A 27,696-nucleotide genomic window follows, 5' to 3' on the forward strand; every position below is an offset into this window, starting at 1 on the left:
TGCCTAACCTCACACCGTGAGTAAACAGCTGACTCATAAGGAAGAGCAGATCAATTGCCACTCTTACTCAGACCAATGTTTTTGGGTATTTTTTTGATACTGAACTAAACCTTCTAAAATGTCCAGCTGCTTCAAAAGAAGTTGCAAGAAAAAAATACTTGTCAGACAGTTTGATCTGTGGCATATATTCCTGAACTTGTGCTGGGTAGCAACTGGAGTGGCCCATGCCCTGAAGCATGATGCCTCGTAGCTTGGGTTTTGGTTAGATTTTTTTTTTTTTTTTAAATATCTTTGCAACATAACTCTGTCCGTATAAAACCCAGAAGTCTAAACATGTGGTGTTGTGTCCTTAATAATGTATTCTCCCACTCATAACAAGGCTGTTTAAAAAATGGCCATAGACATTAGACTAGATTTTGCTCACTGCCTAAATCAAACTTGGGAGTCACCACCTTCCAATGAATAAACCTCAGTAAATGTTAAGCAGAATGCACAGCAATGAAAACAACAAAACCTGAAAGGACAGGGAAGGACTTGGAAGGAAATAAAACAAGGACCTGCAAAGCCAAACAGCATTACAAACTGGTACATTTTAAATGAACAACAAGAAAACAGAAGCCACACTGATCAAAGCCTCCCACCTCCTCTCTGTGGTGGATGACACCTTCGCTGGGAGCACACCACCACCTCTAACCCCACACCTGCAAAAGGAATTAATTTCAAAAAGAATACAGACCAAAGTGTACCGTATCAAAACAAATTAGCAACAGACCCCTCCTCCTGCTGTGGTCAGGCAGGAGAAGCAAAGATGCTGCACGGATTCTAAGATTCAGGGGGAAAAAAGACAAAACAAAACCAAAAAAACCCCAGCTGTTGAAAACTTGAGAAGAAACAAGTCAAAAGAGCTTGAAAGAAAAGAGATTTCAAACAGCTTGGACAACTGGCATTGGGCTATGAAATTCCTCTTCAAAAACCACCTGTGCTTTCTCTGACTTTGGATATCTCTATGTATTCTACGTAGAGTTTTCACTAAAAGAGGCAGCAATGTATGCAGCACTGCAAATAAGTAGTACAAAGATAACATGCACTGGTTTTATTTCCAGATACAATTGTAAGGAAAATGTCAAAATATGTTTTGTAACTGTAGATATGACCTGCTTGACAATTTGTTTTTCCAACTAATAGCTTTTCAGAGGGAAACTATCAACACAAAACTCATCCATCTTTAATGTTTGCGTGTTATTAACAACATCCCAGAACACTAAAATCAAAATGATTTTACAACTCTGTCTTGCTGGATACTCTATCATTTCATCTCCTTTTAGCGGTAAGATGAAATCTAATCAGCAGTTCCAGAAACTGAAGGGAGTTTAACATACTGTAGGGAATGTTCAAAGCAAACACATGCTCCATCATTGAGTACCACACTCACAGAAGAAGAATTTCTTTAATATTTATACCCTATCCATAATCGCATACATGGGGTTAACTACTTGAGTGTATGCCTGTTGAGAAGGGTTGTTCCTTTTCCTACGCCACAGTCATGCCTTTTTTTCTTGGGTCATGTCAAAGACACTCAGGTTTAATTCCTGACTTTCCAACAAACTTTCCCCATGAAGTTGAATGAGTCACTCATTATCTAATCTTCTGCACATGGTCACTAACATCTTGACGAAGTTATGATAAAATATAGCCAAATATAAATTTTAGTGTTCTGCACAAGTGCAAATGGCTACAGAAAGTAAAGGGCCACCTCCTTCATCTCAATACTCACAAAGCTGGAGAAAATACATCCTTTCATCTATGAAAAGGGTTTCTTCTATGAAAACTGGGCATACATCATAGAATCACAGAGTCATAGAATCATATATATGTTTATCTAACTGCATGGGGACACCATCATTTACAACCCTTTAAGTTTAATAAGTACTATTGATATTATATAATTACCCTAATGAACATATTAATCAACCATAATAATCATAATTAAAATTGAAATATATTGTAGTTTCTTTTTTTTTTATTTGCTGCTGTCAGTACTGAATGCAGATTACAAGCAGAACAGTGTTGAAGAAGTATTCAGCCCCCCTTGGTGAATAGACTTCAGATCCTATTCCTGATTCACACCAGCAAAAATGAAATCACCATCAGGACCGGTATCTGGGCCAAATTGCTGGCAGGCACAATGAACCACTAATTGCTAGATTCATTAGTAAGACTCATAGTTTGTCCCCATGAGATGCTGAACACTTTCAGCTCCTTTTAAAACCTAGCATCTTAGAAATTAAAATTAACAACTGCAAACTAGTATTTCTGTTATACTGTAGAAACTCAGCATGAATTTGAAGTCAGATCACAAGAATGCCAAAAATCTATTATGTAAAATTAGGCAGATTTTTATCTACTATTAATTCTGTAGAACATGCATGCATCCATACACAATAGATATTCCATGCTGTTACTCAAGCCTAAACAATTGGTTAAAATAGTTTTTTATAAAGCTGAAAGAAGACAACTGCCTTAAAAAATACCTTTCAAATAGCCCCAGCATCACACTGTTAAGATTGGCCTATTCTTTTCAGACATAAAACAAATGTCTATTTAAGAACACATCCAAATGCATTTCCATCACTCAGCCAGAACACATTCACCTCCCAGAAGCTAACACTGTAAGAGATGGAGAGAGGGAGAGAAGACCTTTAGTCCACCCACCGGCCTCACTAAAGGCAATGAATCCAGCCCTAGCTCATTTCAAGTAGGTTCAATTGTGTCAAAGGTTACCCACAAGCTATTTCTTGATGACTTATAGCTGATGTCTACAGATCTCCTTTTATTTTAATGATGACTTCAATATAGATGTTAAGACATTCTTTGTCTTCACAGAAGTATATGAGAGGGAAGTTGACAACTTAAAAAAAATTCCAAGAGGCTGATTCACTATTTCTGAACAGGGCCAGCTCTGGGCAGTTTTATATCTTATCCAGAAGAGGAAAAAGGGAGAAAAAAAAAAAAAAAGCTCCCTTCATCCTTTTCTCCTGTACTAGAGCTGCTATGTTTTTGTGACTTATTCTGGGCACAAATCCTAGAGGACTGACTCAACATGTATGTCACCAGTTAATTACAGTCAAGACAAGACACTAGGATACTTGGTAAGCATAAGATAATTTTATTGCTTCACCAGTAATAACATATATTTATATAGCATTATTTTGCTCTGTTTGAGCCCAGAGCAATTTACAAAGTGAGTCCCAAATGATACTATCATGGGAATCCTTCCACCCAGCACTGAACTGTAATCATTTGGGGGTGAAGAACAACAGCACGGGAAAAGCAGTAGCAAGACATATTGCATCCATTTGGAATTTCAGATGTCATGCCGATAAAACCCCAGAGAGTTGTTGAAATGTGAGATTATTTTTAGCCTCAAAATTAGTCGGTGTGTGTGCATGTGTGTGTGTGCACATGAGGTCTGTGTGCATGTATGCACGTTTGGCAGTCTTCACCTCTATAGACCTTTTGAGCATACCAGCCAACCTCCATCAGGTTCGATGCAGACCTCAAAGGTCCCACATCACCTGTGTAGAGGGGCAACGGGGTAGGGCAGGAGAATGCTCTTGCCTCTCCCCTAAGGAGAAGACTCCAGTGCTTACCCACACTTTAAGTAAGGCACTGCAGTGCTTACCACACAGTTTACCTACCCCCGGTAAGAGGTATTCTACACTTCCAGTGAGAGTCCAATATGTATTGTGAGAGGTCACAAATGAAACTAGGCTTCACTACTTCTGGCACTGCTGCAGCATCTTGCTCATTTTAAAACGAAGACAGAAGCGAAAGTATCTATTCAGTTTGTTCTGCTCTGCAGGCCTCTGAATACCTACGCTATTTTCTCACTTAGGCTAGCCAAAATGATGTGGCTGTTGCCTTCCTCACCCACTAGCCCCAGTAAACTTTAGTTGTTTGGTACAATAGTGAATCTCCTGGGTACTACACCACCACATCATTCTGCCTATAAGCTGCAATTCACTGGGAAGACTCATTTTGTGTAGAGAAACTGATATTCTGAAGGCTGTGAAATCAAGAACTGTAAATCCAGACATGAAATGTAGTGGGCAAACAGTCATGTGACATCATTTTAATTTCTGCTATCATGTACAAAATGCTACTTGACATGCGCTTCTCAGCCAAATGTATGTGTTGAATTTCCCTGACCCCAAATTAGGTCTGTGCCTTTTACAGAGAATGTTGAAAGCACAGGCTATCTGCACATTTATGATGAATCATATGCAAACAAAGATGAATTAATTCATCACAGAGTTTTAATTGCAGACACTATTTTCAGTGGACATCAGAAACTAGGATAGGAGTACCCAGAAAGGGAACGAAGATAACTTCATAGAAGACTAAGAATATTGGAAATGGGCACAAAAGGGGGTCACTCTGATCTGCAAGGAAAGCAGAAAACCCCCAGAGTTTAGACTACAAGGACTCAAGATTTACTGAGGCAACCAACAGCTAAATTCAAAATATATTAACTTACAGCTGTAACCTGAAGTCTATACAGCTCTTAGCATGGCTAAAGATAAAAGTAATCACTGACCTGGAATGACTGCAGCCCTGAGAGCGCTACCTTTGGAAAGAAAGAAATTCACAAGAACCTAACAAAACAAAACCACTCTCCAGAATTGTTATATAGATATGTTTTCTTCCTAATTGTACACTGAATTAAAGCTGCTTTAGTAATCCCATCACTACTTTACCCCCTTTTCCGGTACACTGCTTCATATTTTTCTCTGGAGCATTTTGGAGATGAATAAATGTACCCCTGAAACTCAACTTTAAGAAGCTTTTTGTGCCAATTTTCCCATGGATATGTCATGTTGGGTTGTGTTTGTCACTATGTAACTCCTGTTGTGTTCTGTTAGCTTGAAATCACGTAACACGATGTGGCTGATTCATGACGTGACATGTCACTGCCTGGCATGTCAGCTGAAAGCCTGTACGAACCCATGTGCTACATCTCCATACACACATAGCTTTTTGAAATGGCCCCTTATTTTGAATCTACTAGCAGGTGCTGGCACATCTACTCAAAAAAGTTTAAGAAATACTAATAACTTTTGAAATGCCCAAAGTTGTATTCTTTCTGGAACCTTACTGGAAACGGAAAAGCCTTCCCTCCAGAGTTTCCATTACAGACATCTTCTCCTCCGTGCACTCCGCATGCCAAGATACCAAGCAATATTTTATCAAAGACTTTTTTCTTATTTTTTTCCCCCCCCAGAGATTCCAGTCACGGCATTAGCTTATATTTCCTTTAAAAGCAGCAGAGAAAAATGTAGCAACTGGAAACAAACAAATAGAAACTAAACTCATTCAGTAGTACTAAAAGTACACATTTTAATTCATAGTCTGGCAGCATTAGTGGATAAAGGCACATGATCAAGATCAAAATTTTAAATTTGTTTCATATATTAAATCCTGTTAAATTATATCAAAAACCAAAATGGTTTGTTGTATCAGCTTGCCTGCCTCTGATGTTCTTTGGATGCTCTCAAATGTTCTCTCTGGACACTACTGAACCACTTACTGGGAGATACTATGGTAAAAAGTCTAATTCTGCTGAGAAATATTTATGCCTCAGCAGAACTGCCAACATGAAGTCTTCTATGATTCGAGACTGAAAATTAATCCCACTTGATTAAAATAGTAACTCATTGATTCATCTTGTTAGCTTTTTTATAAGCCTTTGAGATAAATTTATACCCATCTATAAGTTTCAGCCATGACAGCCTGAAGCTTTTTGTTCAAATGAGATTCTCACATATTCACATGACTCCAGGAGCTGGAACTGTAAGGAAACTATCCATTATAAAATCACAAGATGTAGCCACGCTGTTTTGAAAAATCTGAGTACTCTAAAGTAACAATTTCCAGATGATTTCTCTCAAACCCTCTTTTGTACCAGTTTGTTTTGAATTAAACAATTCAAACTGCATTCTGTACAACAAATGCGTAGTTCTGAGAAACTTCAGTGAAATATTTCCTAAGCACTCATATAACTCTAGAGTTAATACTAAACTATAAGAAACTGTCTGTTTGAATTTGAACAGCATTCTCCATTCTGCTGCTAAATGTTGCCTCTCTTCAGCTATCCACAGCTGCCAGGGATTACAGATTACAATGTTTCAGATTAAAAAATTTGTAGAGCTCCCTTGTTAAATGATAATGATTCAGCTGTGGGTACAAGAATACTTACTGCAAAATATATTTATTTGATTCTTAGTTTGAATTGCATTGTGCCCGAATGTGTCAAGAGGAGCTAATTTCAAACCTAGTACGTAGAAGCAAACCACCCTTCTGCAGACAAAGCAAGCAGTTTCTGGAAGGTGCTAGACTGATCACATTAAAATCTGATTAAATCACCTCAGAAATTTATTTTCTGTGTTGAAAAGAAGTTCTGCATTTGGTAAAAGACGGCTACATTGCTGTCCAGCAGACAGCCTTGCCAATGCAGCCTATGCACTTTACTTTTGATTAATAACACATGCTGCAGAATACCCAAACACTTAAGCTGAAGCTGCAAAAGGGAAGATTTAATTCCTGAAGTACCTGGCTCCTTCCTAGAAGGATCTGGTAGAATGAGAGTCCTCTGCTCCATTTCAAGCTGCCTCTTAATCCATGAAACAGGGACATTATTACAGTACCATTATTTTGCACAAGCCTGTGCTCCTGGAATAAACACATTCCTAGATTTAGAGAGTCTAACAGCTTGGAGTCTAAAAAATAAAATCTCTGGAATAAAGGATGACCTTTAATTTACAGAAATTTAATATCATGAAGGAAACTAGAAATTCATCTCATATTGGCATAACTGTCTGGTTTATTATCTATATTTAACTTTGAGCTAATATTGGTCCTTCGTCTTTACAGTGCTGTGATACTAAGCAGTTCCCCATGAAAAACTATGTGCCAAGATGAACTCGACACATATTTCTCTCACAGTTTGTTCCCTTTCCTCAATAGAAAGACCCTTGCCTAAACATTTTCCAACTCTCCCCACGGAAGAAATCCACCCAAACATGAGGAGGATCAACAAAACACACTGCAACTAGAAAAATCTAAATTTTCCGTGTTCCATTATGCAACTCCAGATAACATGCTCTCCTAAAGGCCTTTTACTGTTATTCTTAAGACGGCATGGACAACTGACAACATTAGCTCAACAGCTACCTCACTGGCATTAAAAAACCTTGACTTTGTGACACTGTTTGCTTGTTCGGGACTCTTCCAGTTTCTTCTTGCAAAATGCTGCTCTTTCTCATTCAAGCTCTTTGTTTCAAGTGACACTAGATGGGCAGTTCCGTCAGAAAGGTTCTGCAGAAGTCAATGCTTAGGTATTTCTAAGTAAGATGTAGAATAAGATGCAGATCAGAAAAAAAACGTGCCAAGTCCCAGTGTTCCTGAACACTGAGGGATCTGTGGCTGAAGGTGGCTTTAGTAGCTGCCTCATGAAAGTAATAGTGTGGTGTAGTATCTTGTATGAAGTCAAGGCTGTAGATCATTTAACCAAAAAGAATGAAAATTACTGCCTGCTGCCCACTCCACCAACTTTTCCACCAAGGAAAACGTGGGTATTTTATCTATTCATGCCAGGTAAGAAAGGCACTAGTGGCAAGGAATGGTAGTGAACTAGTAAGAGGCACATATTGTGTATTGTCACTACTGTTTTGCTTTACATCTCTTTTGTTCCCTGCCTGATTTCTGAAGACCTCCCTTTCAGAAATGCAGTGATCTTGCTTAATTTGTGTATCTGGCTTTTGTTCTGTGATCACAGATTTCAGAGGGGTTTTTTTCCCCCCTTTTTGTTATGTTTTCTTCTGAGTTTTCATTATAAAACGTGCCCACTGAGCCTGACAAGGGCTGAGTGGCTGGCAACTCTGCTTGAGAGACAGACTACTGCCAGAGACACAAGATATTAGGAAACAGAGCAGAGAGTTAATCTGAAAAAGCATCCTAGGAACCCCTCCATGTATCTAATTTATTTTTAGGAAAGTAGGGAGGGGTGGGAGGCAGGTAGAATGCCGTGCAAGCCCCTACTGCTGCTGGTTTTTAGACACTGCTATTAACATTGTTTTTATTGTTCAGAACACATTTTCCATTTTAGAAAGACATCATAAGAAGTTCCATTAATACACACCACTTCATTGTGCTCCAGCAAATAGTTTAAAAAGTCACTGTTTATATGCCTGGATGTCATGTACAGTGAGAAGAGCAAGGAGGAAGAAAACAGTTTCAAAGATTCTGTCACCAACTCCACATTTTGCTATTTGGGACTAAAAGCATGAGCAGTAAAATTAATATTATTATCTCTTCCCGGTAAAGAGATAATAAGCTACAAGGCCTCCATTAAGAATAGTCAGAGATGCTAAAGAAGTAGCATAGCACAGATAAGGCAGATGAGATCTCAATTTACAGCTCCCTGTACATCACTCTACTCACACTGTAAACTTTTCCTCAGTTATCTTACGGCTATTTCTCACCTGTGTAATGCATTGACAAGGTGACTGGGAAAAGTAAGCACTGAAAAATGTTTTGAATTTACCGATTTATAATATTCTACTGCTAACGGTTATTCTAGGGCTGAAAAGCTTAGTAGATTAGTTTACAGTCGGGGTTTTTTTTGTTTGTTTGGTTGTTTTTTTTTAGTCAATGGCATATAAAGAATCGTGTCCCACACAGAAATTCTCAAAAATAAAAGCGCTTTGCAAATCTCAGAGATAAACCTTCTGTAAACATAGCTTTGATGTTCTAGCAGGGATGGTGCGTCTTGTGTCACTTTAATGAGAACTCTTGTTCTTCACTCTAAAATACCTCACTACTTTAATGAAAATAAGGATGCCTTAATTTCCTGCTGCTTGGATAGGCATTCAGCAGCTGCTGAGCTCTTCAACCAATAAAGAGGACAGTAATTGTCATTAGTATATGAGGCCTAATATGTGCAATGGGTTAGCTTCAGACGGGGCCAAATTCTTTTCCCTGAAGAGAAGAGGACCCTATCTAACACAAGCAGTCAAGCCCTTTGATCACCTGTACACAGCCATGATCAATATTCTTTATCACACAGTTTCCCTCTTTACAGCTGAAGTACTTTACAGTGCTGTGCAAAAAACAATTAGCTCGTTTCCAAAAATGTTTGATACCACTAAATAGAAAGAAGTGTTACGAAGAAGAAACACCGATATTCTTCTGCATTTGAATAGCAATGCATCTGTCATCTGTGGAGTTGAAATTAAATACTTTCCTTTAATGTGTTCAAAAATGGCAGCTCTGAGGGTACAAGGAATCTGTATGTCCACTTATCAGCCAGGCTTCTGCGATAGTCATAGCTTGATGTGGCAAGCAAGCCGAGGCAGCTATGCACATAATGGAGCTTAGTGTTTTCCTCAAGATTTCCCCAGAATAAATTTTCACCTTCTGCACTATGGTACAAAAGAGAGAAATGAGGGAAAGGGAGACAAATATACCCAAGTTAACAGGGCTGCTCAGGGCACTCACCTAAAATGAAGTTCAAGTCAACAATCTGCCTGAAGTAGAATCAGGAAGATATCTAGTTGAGTGTTCTTATTACCAGGCCATTTTAGGACCTTTTTCTTTCTCCTTCCCTGCTGATGTTTTTCTTTTTTTTTCGTAATATTTTTATCCTGAGTCAAGAAAGCTCCCCTACTGAAACTGGGAAGTATAGTGCCATAATCAGTTTTGACTGGGACAGGAAAAGTCCCAACCAGCCACCCTATAATAAATAGTACACTTATTTTTCCTAATATACCCTGTGGTGTGTCTGAATTAAAATGCCCATTTCTAAAGACTCTTATACTTTATTTTATCCCTGGTATGAGATGTACGTGGTAAAAAAGTCAACAGTGACTCAGTTGTAGTTTCATATCTGGGCTTACCTTGCCCGGGCGAGAATGGAGCAAGCACACTGTTGGTCCCTTTCTATCCTTTGTATAATATAAACAGGATGCAAGACACAGCTGGTGCATGTGGCAGCAACTGTAGCATCATCATCAGAAATTCCTCCAAAATGGAAGAAGTTTCCGTAGAAAGTCTCTGGCCATTTTAAGGTCAATCTGCAGCGGGCAAGCTTTAAGTCTTTCAAAGGCAATTCTATTGCTGACTATAGGAGACATGAAAAAATTTCAATCCAATGTTTACTTTAGTGATCAGAGGATCGGATAACGTGAAAATAAAGTACCAATTTCAGTTAAGGATTCACACTGATATTTGTCTGGATATTGCAGTTGAGGAGAATCTGATTGTGTATATCCAACTGCTTAGTGCTGTTTCTGGCTTGTCTGAAACACATTTCCTTTCCTTGTCACAACTCCCAGGTGCTACTGCTGAGCAAATAGTAACATCACTGCCAGAAGTATTTGAAAAGAACAAAAAAATTGATTTGGACAATCTGTGTGCTGTTGCCATTGAGGGAGACACAACTGTGAGTAGGGTTAGGGCTGAGGTCGTAACAAGGTTAACAGAAAAGTGTCCAGGAATTCTCTCCTGTCACATTTCACACTGAATTGCTCCTGTTTTTCAGCAGATGCTTCAGACAGTGCATTGTGCTCCATTAAATATGGGGAATCATTTAGCTACATTTACAAGCTACATTGAAAATTCACTCCAGAATTCCTGTACTTGAAAGGTTACATTGAAAGGGCTAGGATATTGCATCATGCAGGCACTAGATGCTATATTTAGATGTGCAACATCAAAAGCGAGGAACAAAGGCAGGAATGAACAGGGCCCTGGCCATTTACAACTGAGGGTGATGTTGCTGTGCTTATTCAAGGGTATAATGCACCTCGCCTGAAGTCAGTGAAGACTAGCTACCAGGTGAGAATCCTGGTAGCATGGTAAGGCTCACTGTTCAGATAAACATGTCCTCTATCACATTGTGGTTTTTTCTGTCCTGCAGGGCCCTGTACAAGCAAGAGGCTTGAAGTTAATCACAAGATGGATTAGTAAGTTATTCTGCCTAGTTCTTATCTGCACCTGTGCCTGTTCTCTCCTACTTATTTGGGAGCGTGCAACCACCTTGAACACCCAACAGAGCAGCATGCAAGCATTTACACAATCAAAGGCAAAATGTGCTTAAGACAGACTTTGGAAATCCAGCACAATTTGGCAAACTTCAAAAATAGTTGCCTTTCAAATGGGTTGTGGAGGAGGCCTTGGTAAATTTGAATGGTATGATTAGCATACCGGCTGTTTTTAAAACTGCTCAAGAAGAAGCTGTGTTAAAATCCATTTCCGCAAGACACACGCATTTTCTTTTGGACAGGCTCCACTAGCTCTGTTTCTTAAATCAATTTTTCTGGCACAGATTTCTTCTTGGAAGAGTGTACGACACCAGCTCAGTTTCCTAACCAAAACTTGACAGAATGCGTGCAGCACAGCATAATGGCATCTCTACTTCATGGCTTCCTAAAAGTTACAGTACAGAAACCTGGGAAGTGAATTTGGCTATTCCAGGTCACATCTGTTGAAAGGCGAGTGAGACAACAGAAGATGCCAGGGTAGTCTGCCCAGCACAATGTTCAAACACTGGTGAGGGCCACTGATAAAAGGTTTGCCAAAACAGGAGTTGCCAAGGTCTTAGAGGAGTTTCAGGGATGTGTTCAAGTCTTACTAGATTTAAAGGATGATCCTTGGCAAACTCCCCCTGATGCTTCTCAGCATTTCTAGAGCCAACAGTTGTTCCATCTGCTGCTGAGGCCGACTTTGAAGAATCCTTGCAAAGAGCAGCACACTAACTTTAACACTATACAAGAGGGAAAAAAATAGAGCTTTTCAGAAGTGACCTAGATGTTTGCCAGTAGCTTGACACACTCTCAGGTAAGGCTGTCTCCTTGTCTCCAAACACTTGAGCATATTACCAAAGCTGCGCCAGTGTAAACTGTGGGCTGAAAATAGAGATTCAGCAAACAGCATCTATTGAAAGCTTGTCTAAGGCATTAACTGTTCATCTGTGGAGGTTTGACATACAGTAACAGTGAGAAAGACCACCACAAACTAACTTCAAGAACTGAGTTGCTGCTGGGGATTAAAAAAAAATTTTACAAATGGCTGTGAAATATACATACTCCCTGACAACAGCTAAAAAAAATAAATTAAAAAAAAATAATCAGCAGACAATAAACTTTTGGAGCTGTTGAACACAAACAAGCTTTGCAAAGGCAAAGGAAGGTCCACACAGACACGAACGAAGGTGTTTAGTTTCAACACATAAGCTTCAGTTTCTGCCACTGTGACAGATTTGCCAGCATGTTTTCTGAGCCAGGCCGCTGCACTATTGTATAAGCTTTATTCTAATTACTGTAGGCTCTATAAAGGTTTCTTTATCATTTAGTATTATAAATAATTGTGCTTCCAGGCTGGAGTTCAAAGCTCAGTACAGCATTCGCACAACAGCACAGGCAGGTCAGGTGACCTTTCTCCAATTCTCCTCTCTCTGGTGCTGAGGACAGACAAAGTGATATGTCTGTCATACGCCATTACCATTAGAACAGAATCTTGTTCTTTTATTACAACTGAACTCCGCCGGATTTCTCAGCAGGAATGCTAAGTGAAATCAATGTCTTGGATTTCCAGGCTGAGCTTGGAGGTCACAGCCACTCTATCATTTCTCAGCATTATCCCTTCTTTTTCTCTCGCTCTCTCTCTGAGCCTCCAACTGGCACACAGCAGATTGAAAACAGCATGCATCACAGGGCTCACGCTGCACAATTTTACAGCCTTTTGGAGCCCCCTTCCTTTCCTTTTGGCCCACTTTTTTTTTTTTGTTTCTTTTCAATTTGCAAATAAGTTTTGTTTGTGTCCTACAGAACTGCAAGCCAAAGGCACTGGCACACCTACAAATATGAAAAAGCAATAAAACACAAGGGAGAACAGAGCCGATCTTGACAGCTGCCAGTAAGATGGCTACACTTGATGTTACTGGTAGATACGGCAGGCCTTCTAATTCCACAATTGCCACAAAATAAATAGTGTCCCCTTAGATCTCATCAGACATTCTGCTTATGTACAAGAGATCCAAAAACACCATCAGAATTTTAAGTGTAGTCAATCTTACAAGCCATCAGCCACACACAAAACCCCCCTTGTAAAATGCACAAAAATTTCTTGTTACTCATAGACACAACTTTTGGGGAAAAAACCCTCGAAACTGTCATTGAGCACTGCATGGCTTTGTGATTCCTTGCTCTACAGTGTAGAAAAGAAGAGGCCAAGCCAAGGATAAGGTTTGGGAAGTCAGAAAATCTACATTGAGGAGAGAAGAAAGAAAACGCAGACCCAGAGCTTGATTCATTAACACAACAGCTACTGGTTTCACAGCATCTATTTTACTCTTTGAACATGTATCTCACTGAGCTGACAATGGTGTTATTTATTTGTTTGGTTATTTCTAATCTGTGTTGTTTTACTGTTAGGGTAAAAACAGGACACCACTGCCAATTCAAGGAATCTTTTCTGACATGATAAGGGACATGGATACTAACAAAAAGAAAGGACATGTTTTTGTCAGGTTCTTACTGTCACCTAAATGGGACTGAGTCTCCCCACATTTCTTAGCTAAATTCTTCCTAGTTGTTTTGCAACACCCAAGATATGCCATTCAATTTTGACCTGTTAGTTTTGCTCAGCTGTGGCATATGCTGAGCTCATCTGCCACTGGACATACTCTGTGTCTTTTTTCTAGGTGTAACTAGTCACACATTGGTGGCATTATACAGATGCAACTACGAGCTGCTAGCTTGACCTCTTAAATGAATATGACTGCCCTGCTATGACCAAGGTTACTCATCAGGGCCCATCGCTGGACAGACAGATTGCAGCCGTGTTCTATGACACAACAGGCACTTGCTTTGGAAACTTGTCCTCCCCAGACTCTCACTGAACCCGGGACAGTATCTGGCCACAGATGACATGCCCCACCACTTTCCATCCCTCATGGAGACATTGCTAACCTGATTCCCATTTAGCATTCTGAAAGGAAACAACAGTTGTGTGCTGGAATAGGAGCTGGTCACCTCAGCCTGCCACCAGTTACTGAAGATGGAAGAAACAGCAGTGTGATAGCTAGCACACACAAGGGAACCACGGGATCTCAGCTGAGGTGGTGTCTGTTACCAACATCATGTATGAATGGTTAATTGGCATTACTGTGCTGGGGTCCTCCCACTGGAAAAATGGCACTAAGAATATCCTCCTATTTCAGGAAGCCATCCTGAGAACAAAGCTGCCTGCAACTGAGAGGTACAGAGATACCCTTAGAAAAAAACACATATGCAGGTACCCACACTGTCAGAAACACGATGCTGCAGGGTCTGGTACAGTACCTTGCTTTTGGGTGGAGGGCTGTTTGTGCTCTTGTCTGTGTGGATGCTGGTAGGGGATACAGCAGCACCAAGGTTACCCTGGGGCATTCCAGGTATCTTGCCTCCTGGAGACACTTGCATTGCAGCAAGTTGGGCAGCATACAACTGCTGTAAAAACAAACAAATAAAAAATGGGATGTGTGGGGAGAGAGAGAGGAGAGACAAATAAATCAATAAATAGCTAATTTTCTCAAAACTCCTCATACTGCAGATGACATATTTTCCTTCCGATGATTATTTTTTATTTAGCACACCAGTATATTTCAAGACAAGAACTGTCATCTCAACTTTTTCATGACTCATTCCTCAGGGGATGAATGACAGACGTCACCATGAGAAATGTCCCAGCATCCCTGTGTGTTCACGGATTCAAAACAAGGAACAAAAGCTAATCTTCATGGTTTGCCTGAGCCACTGGGCAATCTTTCCTTTCCTGAGATGACTTAGGCATAACAGCATCTCCATCAATAATACACATTAACCCCTGTGAAATTCACACAATGTTTGATATGATGGTCTCTGTGCTACCATTTTATGTGGCTTTACCTTACCTGCTACATTTGCCTTGTTTGTACAGGCTGTCAGGTGTTTGGGATGGGGAATGTCAAAATTTTCTTTAGCACTTACTGTGAGAGTCCACTCTCAGCTGGGGTCTGGGGAACCACTACAGCCAATATAAATATATGCACACTGATGGTAATGAACAGTCCATCAGCAACTAGAAGCTCCAATTAAGACTTAAGAACCCTTTCTGTTATAGGTACAAATCAGATACACAGTGGGGAAGTTTTTCTCTTCAAAACTACACCAGCAAGGCACTTACAACACGTATTTGGTTATTAGCATGTGAATACTTATAACCAGAGTCATCTGTTTAAAGTTAAGCACTACAATAAGAGTTTAATGGATAGAGGTCAAAAGCAGAGAGAAAACAGACAAACGGGCAGTGCCCTGAAGCTCCCCTGACCTCCAAATAAAAAGTGGAGAGAATAAACATGGCGGGCAGGAGAAGCAGCAATTGTTGCTGCTGTGTGAATAGAGAGGAATTCAGGTAAAGCCAAATAGCAGTCAGATGCCTGAGACAGCAGGTAATGTAGTAACAAAGGCTTTCCCCCCTCAGTCACAGTATCTGCTTCAAAGACTCATGCTATGTATGATTTGTGCTGTTGCAGTACATGTGTAATGTGTAACACTGAATGACGGAGATCTCTGCCTGCAGGTGCTAACAGAGCTTCTGAGATGCAACGTGACAAGGGACAACATGCAGAAACATGGATGTGGATGTAAAAAAACAGGGGGGCTTCAATATGTCTAGTCTAAAAAGTCTTGTTAGTGGTGCTTATTTGTTTTGCTCTTGTTTTTTAGTTAACTGTATACGCTGATAAAAGAACAAAGGTCAGACTGGAGGGCACAAAGAAACGGTAACCCAAACCATCAAGTTTGAAAGAGGAAAATTAGGATTCATTACAGGAGTATTCCACATGGAGTTGTGCAAAAGGTAGAGAGACACTGCTAATGTGAGTTTAGAGTACGTAAGCCCTGTAGCAAGCACTTAAGATTTACTGCTCTGAGTCTTCCACAAGCCTGGACGTTGTCCTGTGGTTGCCTGTACAAACTCCTCCCTTCACTAGTGCACAATCCTAGCCTTTTCACATAATTAAAAGTAGCCCACTTCTGCTCTTTTAGGTGTGATCAGGCACCAAATTAATTCTTACTTCTTTTCCACTCTTTCTATTCTTTTCAGACTTTCTCCTCTTTTAAATTTTGAATCCTTTTATTTCTTTTATTTACTTTCATCATTGCTTGTTCCTTATTTTTCTGTACTTCTTAACCACCATTTATCCATCACTTTCTGTTTAGTCTCCTGCTTTCCCTGTCATCCATTCATTCATCCATTCTCTCTTTGCCTCTTCCTCAAATTTATTTATTATTCTACATGTTACCCCCAGCAATCAGAGCCAAACAGATCCAAATCATCTACAGATAAAAGTAATCAAAACCAATCCAGCCACAGATCAGTCACAGATTCAAGTGCGTGTTATTTATCAGTTGAAGTTCATATCCATTCATTCTTTCAAAAGAAGACTAAATCCAGCAGGAGAAAGGAACAAGGGTCTGTGTGAACCAAAGAAGAAATGTAGCAGGCAGTTCAAGGAAAACCAAGCAAGCTTTATGTACCAATTAATATATCAGAAGGGCAACAGTAGTTTAAGAAATAGGATACATGGCTAGGGAACAGCTCAAACATAATCAGACTCTAGTGATGACAGAGCAGACCTAGGGAAAGCTTTTCCTTTTCTTTTGCTCCTTATTGAAAAAAATGACAAAACAAATTGAGGCAACTATGGGAAAAACACAAAAGAAAGTCAAATGGCTATTGAGCAGGAAACGTTCAAGCTTGCTGCTAATCTATAGATTAGATATAAGAGAGTATGTCTAGTCCACAAAGAAAGGTAAAAATAACATAGTCGGTTTGGACACTTGGCAGTCCTGAACCAACTGGAGACCATTCACAGGCCATACAGGGACTGGCCTGTTGAGGATTGAGCCTCCTAGAAATTTCTGTGAGACTTTGGGGAAGACTTTTCAAACAGAATCCTTACCCTGAAAAGAGAGGGAAATCTCTAACTCAAACATAGCTCTCAACCTTCTGTTGAGGTCCAAGGAGTGGCTCACAAGAACTAAACTATACAAAATACATGCCCAACATGGTGTCCAATAATCCATACGTTACACCTGTTCAGCAGTCCCCGAGAAATGTGTTGGAAGCCTTTTTGTTCCTCCTTTCTATACTGCCACCAGCCACCTTTGTGACAATGCATGCAAAGCAGACAACTAAATAAGCATGGGGAATTAATTTCCTGATGCAACAGTCCAGGAGAAAGCCATATTTTAAAGTGATAAATGGAATACATGGAATTTCAGATGCATGCCCTATTCTCAGTTCAGGGACAGCTATACCTCGAGAGAGTGAAGCACACAGTATAGCGTGGACTAATCTGGAAAGAGGGGTGGAAGAAAACCTATAAAGCCTTCATTCATGCTTCATACAAACGTCTGTCCTCCTGTTATCAGATTCAACATCTCACCTCTATTCCATTCATTTTAAGAATTAAAAACAAACATTAAATAAAATTTTATAAGAGGTTCCTTGTCAGAGGACCCTCTTAAAAAGTCCCTTCCTGCAACACAAATGAACTATTCTACTGAAAAGCAACATCAAGCCCAGCTTTAAAGTGAAAAACATGTAGCTTTTGAAATTGCAAGGGTCTGACTCCTATTTAACTAGTAAGATTGCTCCCATGTTCCTCCCTCCCTTTCAAAAAATGGATAGAAATATACAACACACAGCACATTTCTTAGACTGTTAATATTTTTGAACTTTGACATTATTGAATTTGTCTGTTCATATTTAGTTGTTTTAGGACACGATGGCCTTTAGCTTATACCCTAGGAAAGGGCAATGGTATGATGAAATGCTGTGAATCAAGATGGCTAAATGAAAACAATTTATGCATTCATTTCGTAAACAAACTGAACTCCAACAAAAAAAGCCCCAAACATTTCTACCCCTGCTTCCTCAACAGAGTTTCAGATTTTGGAACACTGTATGAATTGGTCTCTGTTGAAACATTCTACCATCATCTAAAATGTACCCTTACACTTTTCACAGTAATGAAACCAAGACCTCAAAAAGTGCAATGAAAATTATGTTATTCTGTATCACTGCAGTAATACACTGTTCTTGAGCCTCTTAATTTGTACCCCAAATAGAGACTTCTGAAGCCACTTCCACTACCTTCAGCTAATCTAAAGGCTCAGTCTCAAATTCTAGCGATCAAGGTCATTTTGCTGCCCTACAACTCATACAGGACTATTAATCTATAGGGTCTTGACTGGTTTATTGTGACCAAGGCATTCAGCTGAAATCAGTGAAGCACTACTGCTTTAGATAATTTTATTTCTCCTATACATAATAAATGAAATAAGGATAATAATCCAAATTTAATAAGATAGATAATACTTCTTCAAGAAGGCAGATTTGGCTTCTGAAAAGCAATTAAAAAGTAACATCTATTGTTTATTTATAACTAAATGACGATGTTTCAGCTCCCCTGCCCATGTGCAATATTGCATGTCTTGTTAATGTTTTCTTATTAACCTCTTACGGAAATCTGTGTGGAAGCAAAACCATCAGAATAAAAGCACAATGTGATACACATTAAAATGAGCAGGAGGTGTAGTTATTTTTTTTAATCTTGCCCCTCTGATCTTAAGCTATTAAACAAAAATTCCCCCTTCTCCCTAGGTCACCATCTAAACCATTTATAATTCTTCCAATATATTAAGCAGAAGTATTCCGCTGAACTCTCCAAGTGGACTAGCTCTAACAGCTCTTGGCTTGATGACTGTAGCACATCAATAGCAAAGCCTTAAGGTTAGACCGGCTTTGAAAACTTTCCCCTTGGGCATTGCTGTTACATGTTACCAATGCTCATGACTGCTTTGAGGGTACATTAAAAATGAATTCTTGTTCTATTAATACAGAAAATGAGAATGAGATTTAATAGCAATTTTAGAAATTGCTTAAACAAAGTGTTAGCAATTACATAGGCAGAGATAGTTGATTCAAGCACCTATAGACATTTGGATTACAGTATTATCTCTTATTAAAATATTTTTATTAGTGAACAGTAGAGATTAAGAGCTGTTATTAAAAAAAAACCATAGAAAGACAGAGACAGGTGGTACTGGAAACTGAATAAGTCACTGCAATAAATTTGTTTCTGATATAAAGTAGTTTTTCAGTGGAGTTACCACAGTGATGAATTTAAAAACCACTGTGCTTAAATGTTTGAACTGTTGACTGATCCAACAATTCAGTTTCTTTGTCATTCTGAGACCCATCATTAAAAATATACACATGAATGGCCCTGTTCTTTGATTCTTGCATAATCTCAGGGAAGAAATGGTATAAATTGAGATTCTCTCATTCAGAACACATGAATTTCATTTTCTTTACCTCAAAATTTATGCTTATATAAGGCATGCAAAGTGATTACAGCAGAAAGAATTAATTTTGGATTGTTCAGGTTTCCTTTTCTATTTTTCAAAAAAGACACAAGGAATTAGAAAGAAAAAGGAATTAACTTAAACATTTGATGCCCTACTGTAAGATAGGCTTTTAAAGGTAGTGGCATCACAGATAAAATTTAACCATAGGAATTAGAATTAAAGCTGCACTTATTAGTAATTGGTAGCCATACATTCTAGATCTTCTATGAAAAAAGTTCTTCATTACATACAGAAAGGTACAAATGCCAGACTTTCATCTTTTCTGTGTTTGAGTTCCCTTCAAAGATTTTTAGTCAAACATTTTAAAGGGACATACTAATTTGTACATTCAAACCTTGAGCAAAGGTTTTAAAGTGCCATTTGGTTGCACCAACTGGGAGATTTTCAGAAAACAAAGATAATATGTGAACACAAACTCAATAAGCATCTTTAAAAGCTTGCCCGAAAAAACCCCACTGCAAGGTGAATTTTATTCAGCTTCAGTGCTTGAGTTTGTTAGCTTCCACTTTGGGCCAATTTCAGGTAAGAACAATAGAGCTTGACATTCTGAGATGCACTTAAAGAGTATTTTATTTTGGTTTTATTTTATTTTCCTTTGTTGTTTAGAACTCTGGACAGAGTTGAATAATTGTTACTGTTCTACCTACCGTATGTCTTTACCACACCCATTGCCTAAAAGAAACAACCCTGGCTCCCAGTGCTGAGGTATGCATATGTCCCACAGAGACTCCTGGCAGGGGACCTTGCCTGAACTAGTGTTTCCTTTATTCACCAAGCAAAAAAATTTAAAAAAAAGCAAGCTGGATGAATTCGCCCCAAAATTATGGACCACACAGAAACTAGAGAAGATACAGTAAATACTGAATAGCTACACTGTTCTTTCCTGTGCCCACAGAAACCAGCTAACTTCCTTTGAAAACTCCCATCCTATCTTTGCTCTGTATTTAGCCTAAGGGAGGAAAACAGGTAAGTAAATCATGAATCAAGGAACAATAATAAATATTTGAAAGTTAAGACTGGGCAAATTAATAGATAAATAATATGCTGCTTTTAATTAGAGAGCATTGGTAAGACTTGGAGAAACTGCCTAGAGAAATGGTGTATTTTGACTCTTGATGCTTCAGTCAAGATCAGATGTGTTTCTGGAAGATGAACTTTAAACAAAAAGAGTTTATTATGCCAAATAATATTTTACCCCTTGTTTCGTCAGACTAGACAATCTAATAGTCTCTCTAGCCTTAAAAAAACCTGAGACTTAGAAAGAAACATTAAGAAAAACAAGCTCTCATTAGAAAAACTGTAAAGCATTCACAAACAGAACAAGGCTTCATTTATACACTTCTTGCATGCAAGTTACAAGCACAGCCTTGTAACCACCATCCCTCTCATATTAGAAAAACATCACTTTTAGAATCGGTAACCACAAGTCTCCATAAAGTACGATTCTGGTAGCTGATCTTTAGGGTTCCAGGCCAGCAGGCCTTATTCCTGAGAATAATCTCACTGTAGTCAACAGGACCACTTTGCCCGTGCCAGGCTGAATGCACTAGTTCTTTTCTCATTTGGAACTTCCATGGTACGACCAACCAGGGATCCTTGGCATCCACAAACAAGGCTGGAGTCCAGGGCACTGAAAAACTGAATGAGCTTTAAGTCTGCATTGGAAGTAATAAAGACTTCTATCGTCACTGCAGTACATTTAAACAATGCTTTCTTTGCTTGTAAAACAGTAGACAAAGTAAAAATGCAGGTACAATTTATGGTAGCTCATGAGTTTTGTTAGAAACTAATGTCATTTTGATGGATAGGACAATAATTTTCGCTAAACTACAACTATATATGTATTTATAGTAGCTTCTATGGGAAAGACAAATGCTAAGAAATTCAGTTTTCCTTGAAAAACAGTCTGTAATTCTCTTGAATAGATAAATGCTATTCACATATTAGCAAGGTGAGAATCAGCACCCATGACATCAGCTGACTGTTCCTGGTGACGCAGGAAGGCTGTAGGAAACTCCTGATTAGAGCCTAGACCTTGTGGCTCCTTTGTTCCATGCCTTAACAAGAAGACAATCCTACAGGATGTAACTGTAGGAACTTATCAATAGACACTTCCTATCAGAGGCTAATAAGATCTGTTAGTTTCTGTGATAAAGTATCATTGTAAACTGTGTGTTTAAGATTGCCTGCTCTTTACAAATGAAGAGTTTTTAACTGGAAAACTGCCCAAGTGGCCTACATATTCATACATACCATGTTCACACCATATGACAGTAATTGAAATAGAGTGACTATATGGAATGCATATTGGAGAGGAAACTTGATAATGTCTTCTGGAAAAAGCTTGTTGGATGAAATGTTGCAGATGAACAGCATCCCCTTCAAGGAAAGTAATTAATATTGTACATATTTTAAAAAATATATAATCTGGCAACAATTTATTCCTATAGTTTGTTGTGCAGCACCAGAATATAATGTATTCTTGCTGCCATTACTATTATTTATTTTTATGCCAACAGAACTTATTTTACTATGAAAAAGATAAAAATTCTTTCAAGGAAGGACATATTCTTGACAGCATGGTCCTTAAGGAGTATACAGTAAGATGGGCAGTAGTAATGTAGAAGATCAATAAACAACAGGGATGTGTAAATTAAGAAGGGGCACTTGTTTTGTGAACTTCATTCCCTTTATCACTGACTATTCTGTAATGAAGTACAGAGCCGACTATTCTCTAACGAAATGTTTGTATGAAGGTTTCACAGGCAGACTTCTGTCCCAGTACAGCTTTTCCAAATTAGAAGCTTGAAGTCAGTAAAGTGGCCCAGACATTATACTCTTGTAGGAAAAAACTCACTACTGCCTATTTGTTTACCACAAGTATGTTTCCCAAGAGCTTATTTTTTTATATATCCAGATTTTTGGCAACTAGCTTAGAGCACCTGACTCCAGTAAGTGTAATTTCCCATTTGAGAGAACAAAATTCTATGAGTGGCCATTTAACAAAATACTTATTTCATATTACATTGCTTTACTTGACTGGTACTGTATATAATCATTCATTGTTATCCATTAAGTGACTAGAGTAGTTAATAAGCAAACACTGCCAGCAGAATTACTGTAAATAAGGTTCTATATATTTCAGATTGCTGAGCTATAATTAAGGCATTTCACTATTTTATACACATCTCCTTAAGCAACTCTTTCGCCAGTTTTTATTTATAGATTTTCTGTTTGCATTTTAAGTTGTTGTATTCAACAGGGAATTAAGTCAGGAAAACTCTGTGCCTGCTTTAGGACTGATACTGAATTAATTACTTCAAATCTGAATACTCTGTTTCTCCTGAAGTTAAGTGCAGAACTCATAGTAGAAAGATTAAGGTCAACTGCATTTCTTATTTTGAGAACATGGATTTGCTCACTTGAATGCTGATATGGTATCAGATTCTTCAATCTTGCTGATTTTAAGATTCCTCGGTGACTTGTCCCTCCTCTTTTTCAGGAACAAAATACTGAAATAGGTATTTTGCAGTACACGTGGACCACAGCACTCAGCCTGTTCTAGAAACTCTTTTGTGATAAGCTGTGGTAAGAACAGCATCCTAAAATACTGAAGTCCCTCCTTAAAGGTAGCACAAGGATGATAATCATCTACCAGAAGCAACAGTGTCATATTACCAATACCATATTACCATATATTATAGTGTGTGGGAGAGGACAAGAAATTAATTAAACAACAAAATATGTTGAAAATATTTCACTTGGATATTTTTCCCAGTACACTCCCTAAAGCTCCTCCACAGCTGCATCTTCATTTGTCAATTATGATATCAAACAGTGAAACACATTCTTTCCAGCCTGTTACTCTCTTGACATTAAGAATATTTCTGAACCTGCAGTACCATGCAATTCTATCTGTTGTCCTTGGAAGTATAAATTAACATTGTTCCATTACCTGATGTGTACAGGAGCTCAGTGACATCTACTCAGCCCATTCAAAAGCTTAATTTGCTCTTTGAACTGGGTTGTATTATGTGGTCAGAGGGTCTGGATAAAGGCACAGGAGACAGAGTGACAAAGTCGTAGTCCACCGTAAGCAACTTTCAACAGAGCTCACTTTCACTGGCTCAGAGAGCCACAGCTTCTCTGTGTAGGGTAGACAGGAAAGAATGTGACGTTTGTGCCTTAAAGGGGAACTAAGGACTGCATTTGAGCTGCTTCCCTTGTGCCAAGCCTCCCTGAAAAGAACACATAAAGGAGGAAGTAGGGGTAGAGGAAGAATATTGAAAGGGAGGGACCAGTGATGGATAGAGCATCCGAGCTGCAGAAGAAAACTTACTTATTTTGAGAGCTAAACTAAAACAAATTGATTCCTAGAATAGTTCTGAAGAGATATTTTTCCCCTTCCCTTTTTCCTGAGCAGGGAGCACTAATAAGATGTGACATGGCATCTTTATTCAGCTGCAGCAGTTATTTTATTTTTGGAGGTAGAGAAAGTAGAGCAAGGTTATTATTTTGGGGGAGGAGAATGTCAGTCCTGCAGTGCTAGCTTTCCAGTTTAAGGGTTTCTCTACTGCAGAAAACTTTCAAGCAAGTTCTATCACAGTTCAACAGTAATCCATTTACCTCTCATGTCATTCCTGTTCATGTTCATTGCCTTACATGCTCATTATGCAAGTTCTCTAGAAAGCTGACAAGTCCTACCTCATCCTACGGGATCCCATTGTGAAGTCATTGTATCAATACAGGGCATCAGTTCTCCCTCCCAGCAGCACCCTGTGACCTCTTTTCATAAGAGCAGAATACACAACAAGAACTGTGGAAAGCTCACATGTACTTTTCCTTTGGCTTTAACCTACATGGAAGCCCCTCTTCCTTTAAAACCATGTTTGTGTTTCAGATATTACTGAAGACAAAGCTCGCAGAAAATGGCAATCAAAATTACTAGACCTGTAGGGAAACTGTAATTCCAACCAAGGACATAGAAATTGGCCCAACTTTGATCTAGAACATTTTGAGCCTCACTGAATCACAGCATATCTGATTTGTGTTCCAAACCAGAAACCAGCCAAGTTCCACTCAGGTCAAACTCCTAATGTTCTCAACAGTGAGTCCTACCCACTTTAAACTCACAGAAGTGCCCAACATCAAACTAGCCCCATTGCTATATGATGGATAGCTTAGACGCTTAAAAAAAAATAATGCATGTTTGTTGAACTGGGATGCTTGAGGTTGGGAGGTGACAGGCTGCAAAGAGATGTTGGAGTATGTGGAGGAGAGTGCCGTTATTCGCTAACAAAACTGCTGAGCAGAGCTGAGAGAGTAGAAAAGCACTCAATTTCATTATTTTGGAGTTTACTTTATCATATAAAAGTCCCCCTTTAACAAAATGAAGTAGTAGAAACAGCTCAATAGCTGTTCAATTTATTCTTTGATTTTACAATAAAAATGGGTGTGGTCTGTAAAACTCCCCCTCCAATAGACCCATAAAACTCCAGAGAGCCTGAAACCTCTGTGAAGCTTTGGCAAACTTCTCAGGAAATAACATAAGAAACTGTTTTCTGGTTCATCTCATTATTTCCATGCTTACACTGATGTAATGGGAAGAGTGACACTTCACATATTCCATTAGGACACGCACAGAAGTTTAATTCTTAATTCATAGAGACTTTGTTCCCCCAAAAGTGGTCTCTGAAAACATCTGAAATCCTTCAGGATGCTGTTTCTGACTCTCACTACAATGAAACCACAAACACTAAGGTCCAACGACACTGCATGGTCAGCTTACAGCCCACTCAGGAAAAGCCTTAAATCTAGCCCAAAACTCACACCAATATGCCTCTTTTGGCACATGTTGTATTTGAGGTTTAAGAAGCTGTAGGCACAATAACATGGTTGAAGATCAAAGGGAATTACATCTTTAACTTTCATGTTCCTCACATGCTATGCATCACCCAAGCACAAGAAGAGCTTATACGATGAACTTAGGAACTTTACATTCAGCTATGAGGAACATGCTGGCTGCTTCTAGTTTTAGCAATCCACATGGATAACAAAGAGCTGCTGAAGCCTCACGTTCCCCTATCAAGTGTGAGCCTTCTACTTCTTAGTATCACACTGACCAAGGGAAATGCAACCGTCCCCATATTTCTCCACTGTCACCCTTCCATCCTGACAAAAGGTGTTAAGTCCCACCTGGGCTACCCTATGCAAGTGTCCTCTCTCTCCTTTAACTCTGCAGTTTCACTTTTAAGTCTAGCTGGGGTGAATGCAGAAATACATCTCTCAACTCCTGTTTTTCAGGCAAAAAGGCTGCCATTCATTGGCAATAGGGCTGTAATCTCTAACTTCTCTTAGAAGATTCTACATAGCCACATATTCTGCAACCAATTAAGTGCACTATATTAACACTACTTAACTAGTAACAAGCTCTACAATCCATTAGTACATCAGATCCATCCATGATTACTTATTAAAGCTGATTTAAAAATTTCTTTCGAGGAACTGAGACTTTTTAAAAAAGACATAGAAACTGTAGACTCCTGAGTGAAAACTGTCCCCTTCAAGCCAATTTTAGTACAGATGTTTTTTATAACATAAAGGTGGATCTGCTGGTCCAAAACCATTAAATACTGAGATTAATGCTTAGGAGACATTTTACAATTGTTAATAATGTGGCCGAGTTATGAAAAGAGCTAATCCATATTTTCAATTGTTCATCTAGAAATTTGGATTAGGAGGGGAAAAACCCAGCAATTTTTATGTTTTAGAAAGCAGTACCGAAACAGTAAACTCTTTTCAATTCAAAACAACAGCCAAAATTGATGTAAAATCAAATTTTAAATTGCTTCTGGCTGAGTAGTTGTCTGTAAAGCCGAAGGGGTGGGAGTACCAAAGAGTTTGCAATGGAAATACCGAGAAGCTCTCAACTGTAGTCACACTAACAAGAACTGCTATCGTGAAGTAATAACATTATCCAGAAATCTTTGTTCATTACCTCATTCGTAATGCCATCTCATTTCACTTGAGTTACTTGGGTCTGATGATGGGGTTAACGAGTGAGGAGGTGTTTGAGTGGGTGTGAATTAGGGGCGCTGCTAAAAGAGAAGCTATTTTAACAGTTCTATGTTTAATATAATCTGAAGCTCTGTAATCTTTTTTCAGGTAAAACACTCACACATTCCAAGGCTAACACTGACTTTGGCAGAACACAGATAATACCTAGACATATTCACATTACATGGAGTATTACAGAGGGACTCATGCGTCTATTCCTTTTCTACTTCTGTCATTCTACCCACAAGTCTAACACAGCAGGAATGCTAATGCTTTGATTTCCTGCGTTTAGAAGTGTTCCTCAAAAATTTGGATTTTTACAGCAACCATGACAGAAAACATTGCTGATAGCTTCTCTCCCCCCATCCCTGTACTCCACAAGCCATCTTCACATACTGCACAGCAATCCATTACAATATGTTCTAACATCTGCCTCCTCATATGATGTACGACCTATTTGATTGACCCTTTTTATGCTGTTCCAAGACTGGCTGTTCATTACAGTGGGAGGGTGAACAGTACGCATTGCTTCTTCAGTTAGCAACTGGTAAATATATTTCCATTTCAGGAAAAACTGGGAATGTCAAGCAGGGATCCTCACTTCCCTCCGTATAACAACGATCCACTCCATACAGTGCCCCCCTTTATCGCTAATTACATGTCACATTTCAGTCCAGAATAGGGAAGGTCTCTTGTGGGCCCTCCCATCTATCGCTAATATATTAAACATTTCTGCCAATTAAATTTTTCCATGACAAGTATTAACATTACCCAATGTTTGTGACTCCAGCGTGGGAAGCATGAATAATGCAAGAAACAGTACAGTCCTCCATTACGCAGGGACACATCTTGTTTTTGCCAAAGTCAGCAACTGTAAAATATCTCTCAACTTCTCCAGTTAATATGGCATAATACAGGCTTTTGGTCAATGTAATCATATTCATTACAATAAAAGGAGCATCTAAGGTAACATAAAACCACTTCCCAATATCACAGGCACTAAATACAATCCTTATTCTCACCATCTAGCTGTCCATCATTTATTTAACAATATTAACATACTTGAGGATTGCTGTCGATTCTCCAAAGTCATCTGGCATGCAATGGAATGAATATGGCTATGAAA

The 27,696-nt window shown here is 38.9% G+C and overlaps 1 protein-coding gene across 12 annotated transcripts in view; it reads right to left on the reverse strand.

The window, feature by feature from the left end:
- The window catches only part of SOX5 (SRY-box transcription factor 5), a 602,225-nt gene that overhangs the window by 47,486 nt on the left and 527,043 nt on the right, over nucleotides 1-27,696 (reverse strand). For 10 of the 12 annotated variants that reach the window (XM_055711618.1, XM_055711623.1, XM_055711621.1 and 7 more), the window contains one exon: nucleotides 14,400-14,546. The exons of the other annotated variants lie outside the window; for them this stretch is intronic. In XM_055711618.1, coding sequence (XP_055567593.1) covers nucleotides 14,400-14,546 — 147 coding nt within the window. The remainder of the gene's footprint in view (nucleotides 1-14,399; nucleotides 14,547-27,696) is intronic. 12 annotated transcript variants of the gene reach the window in all.

This window comes from Falco cherrug, chromosome 5, assembly GCF_023634085.1.
Source record: "Falco cherrug isolate bFalChe1 chromosome 5, bFalChe1.pri, whole genome shotgun sequence".
Taxonomy (NCBI): Eukaryota; Metazoa; Chordata; class Aves; order Falconiformes; family Falconidae; genus Falco; species Falco cherrug.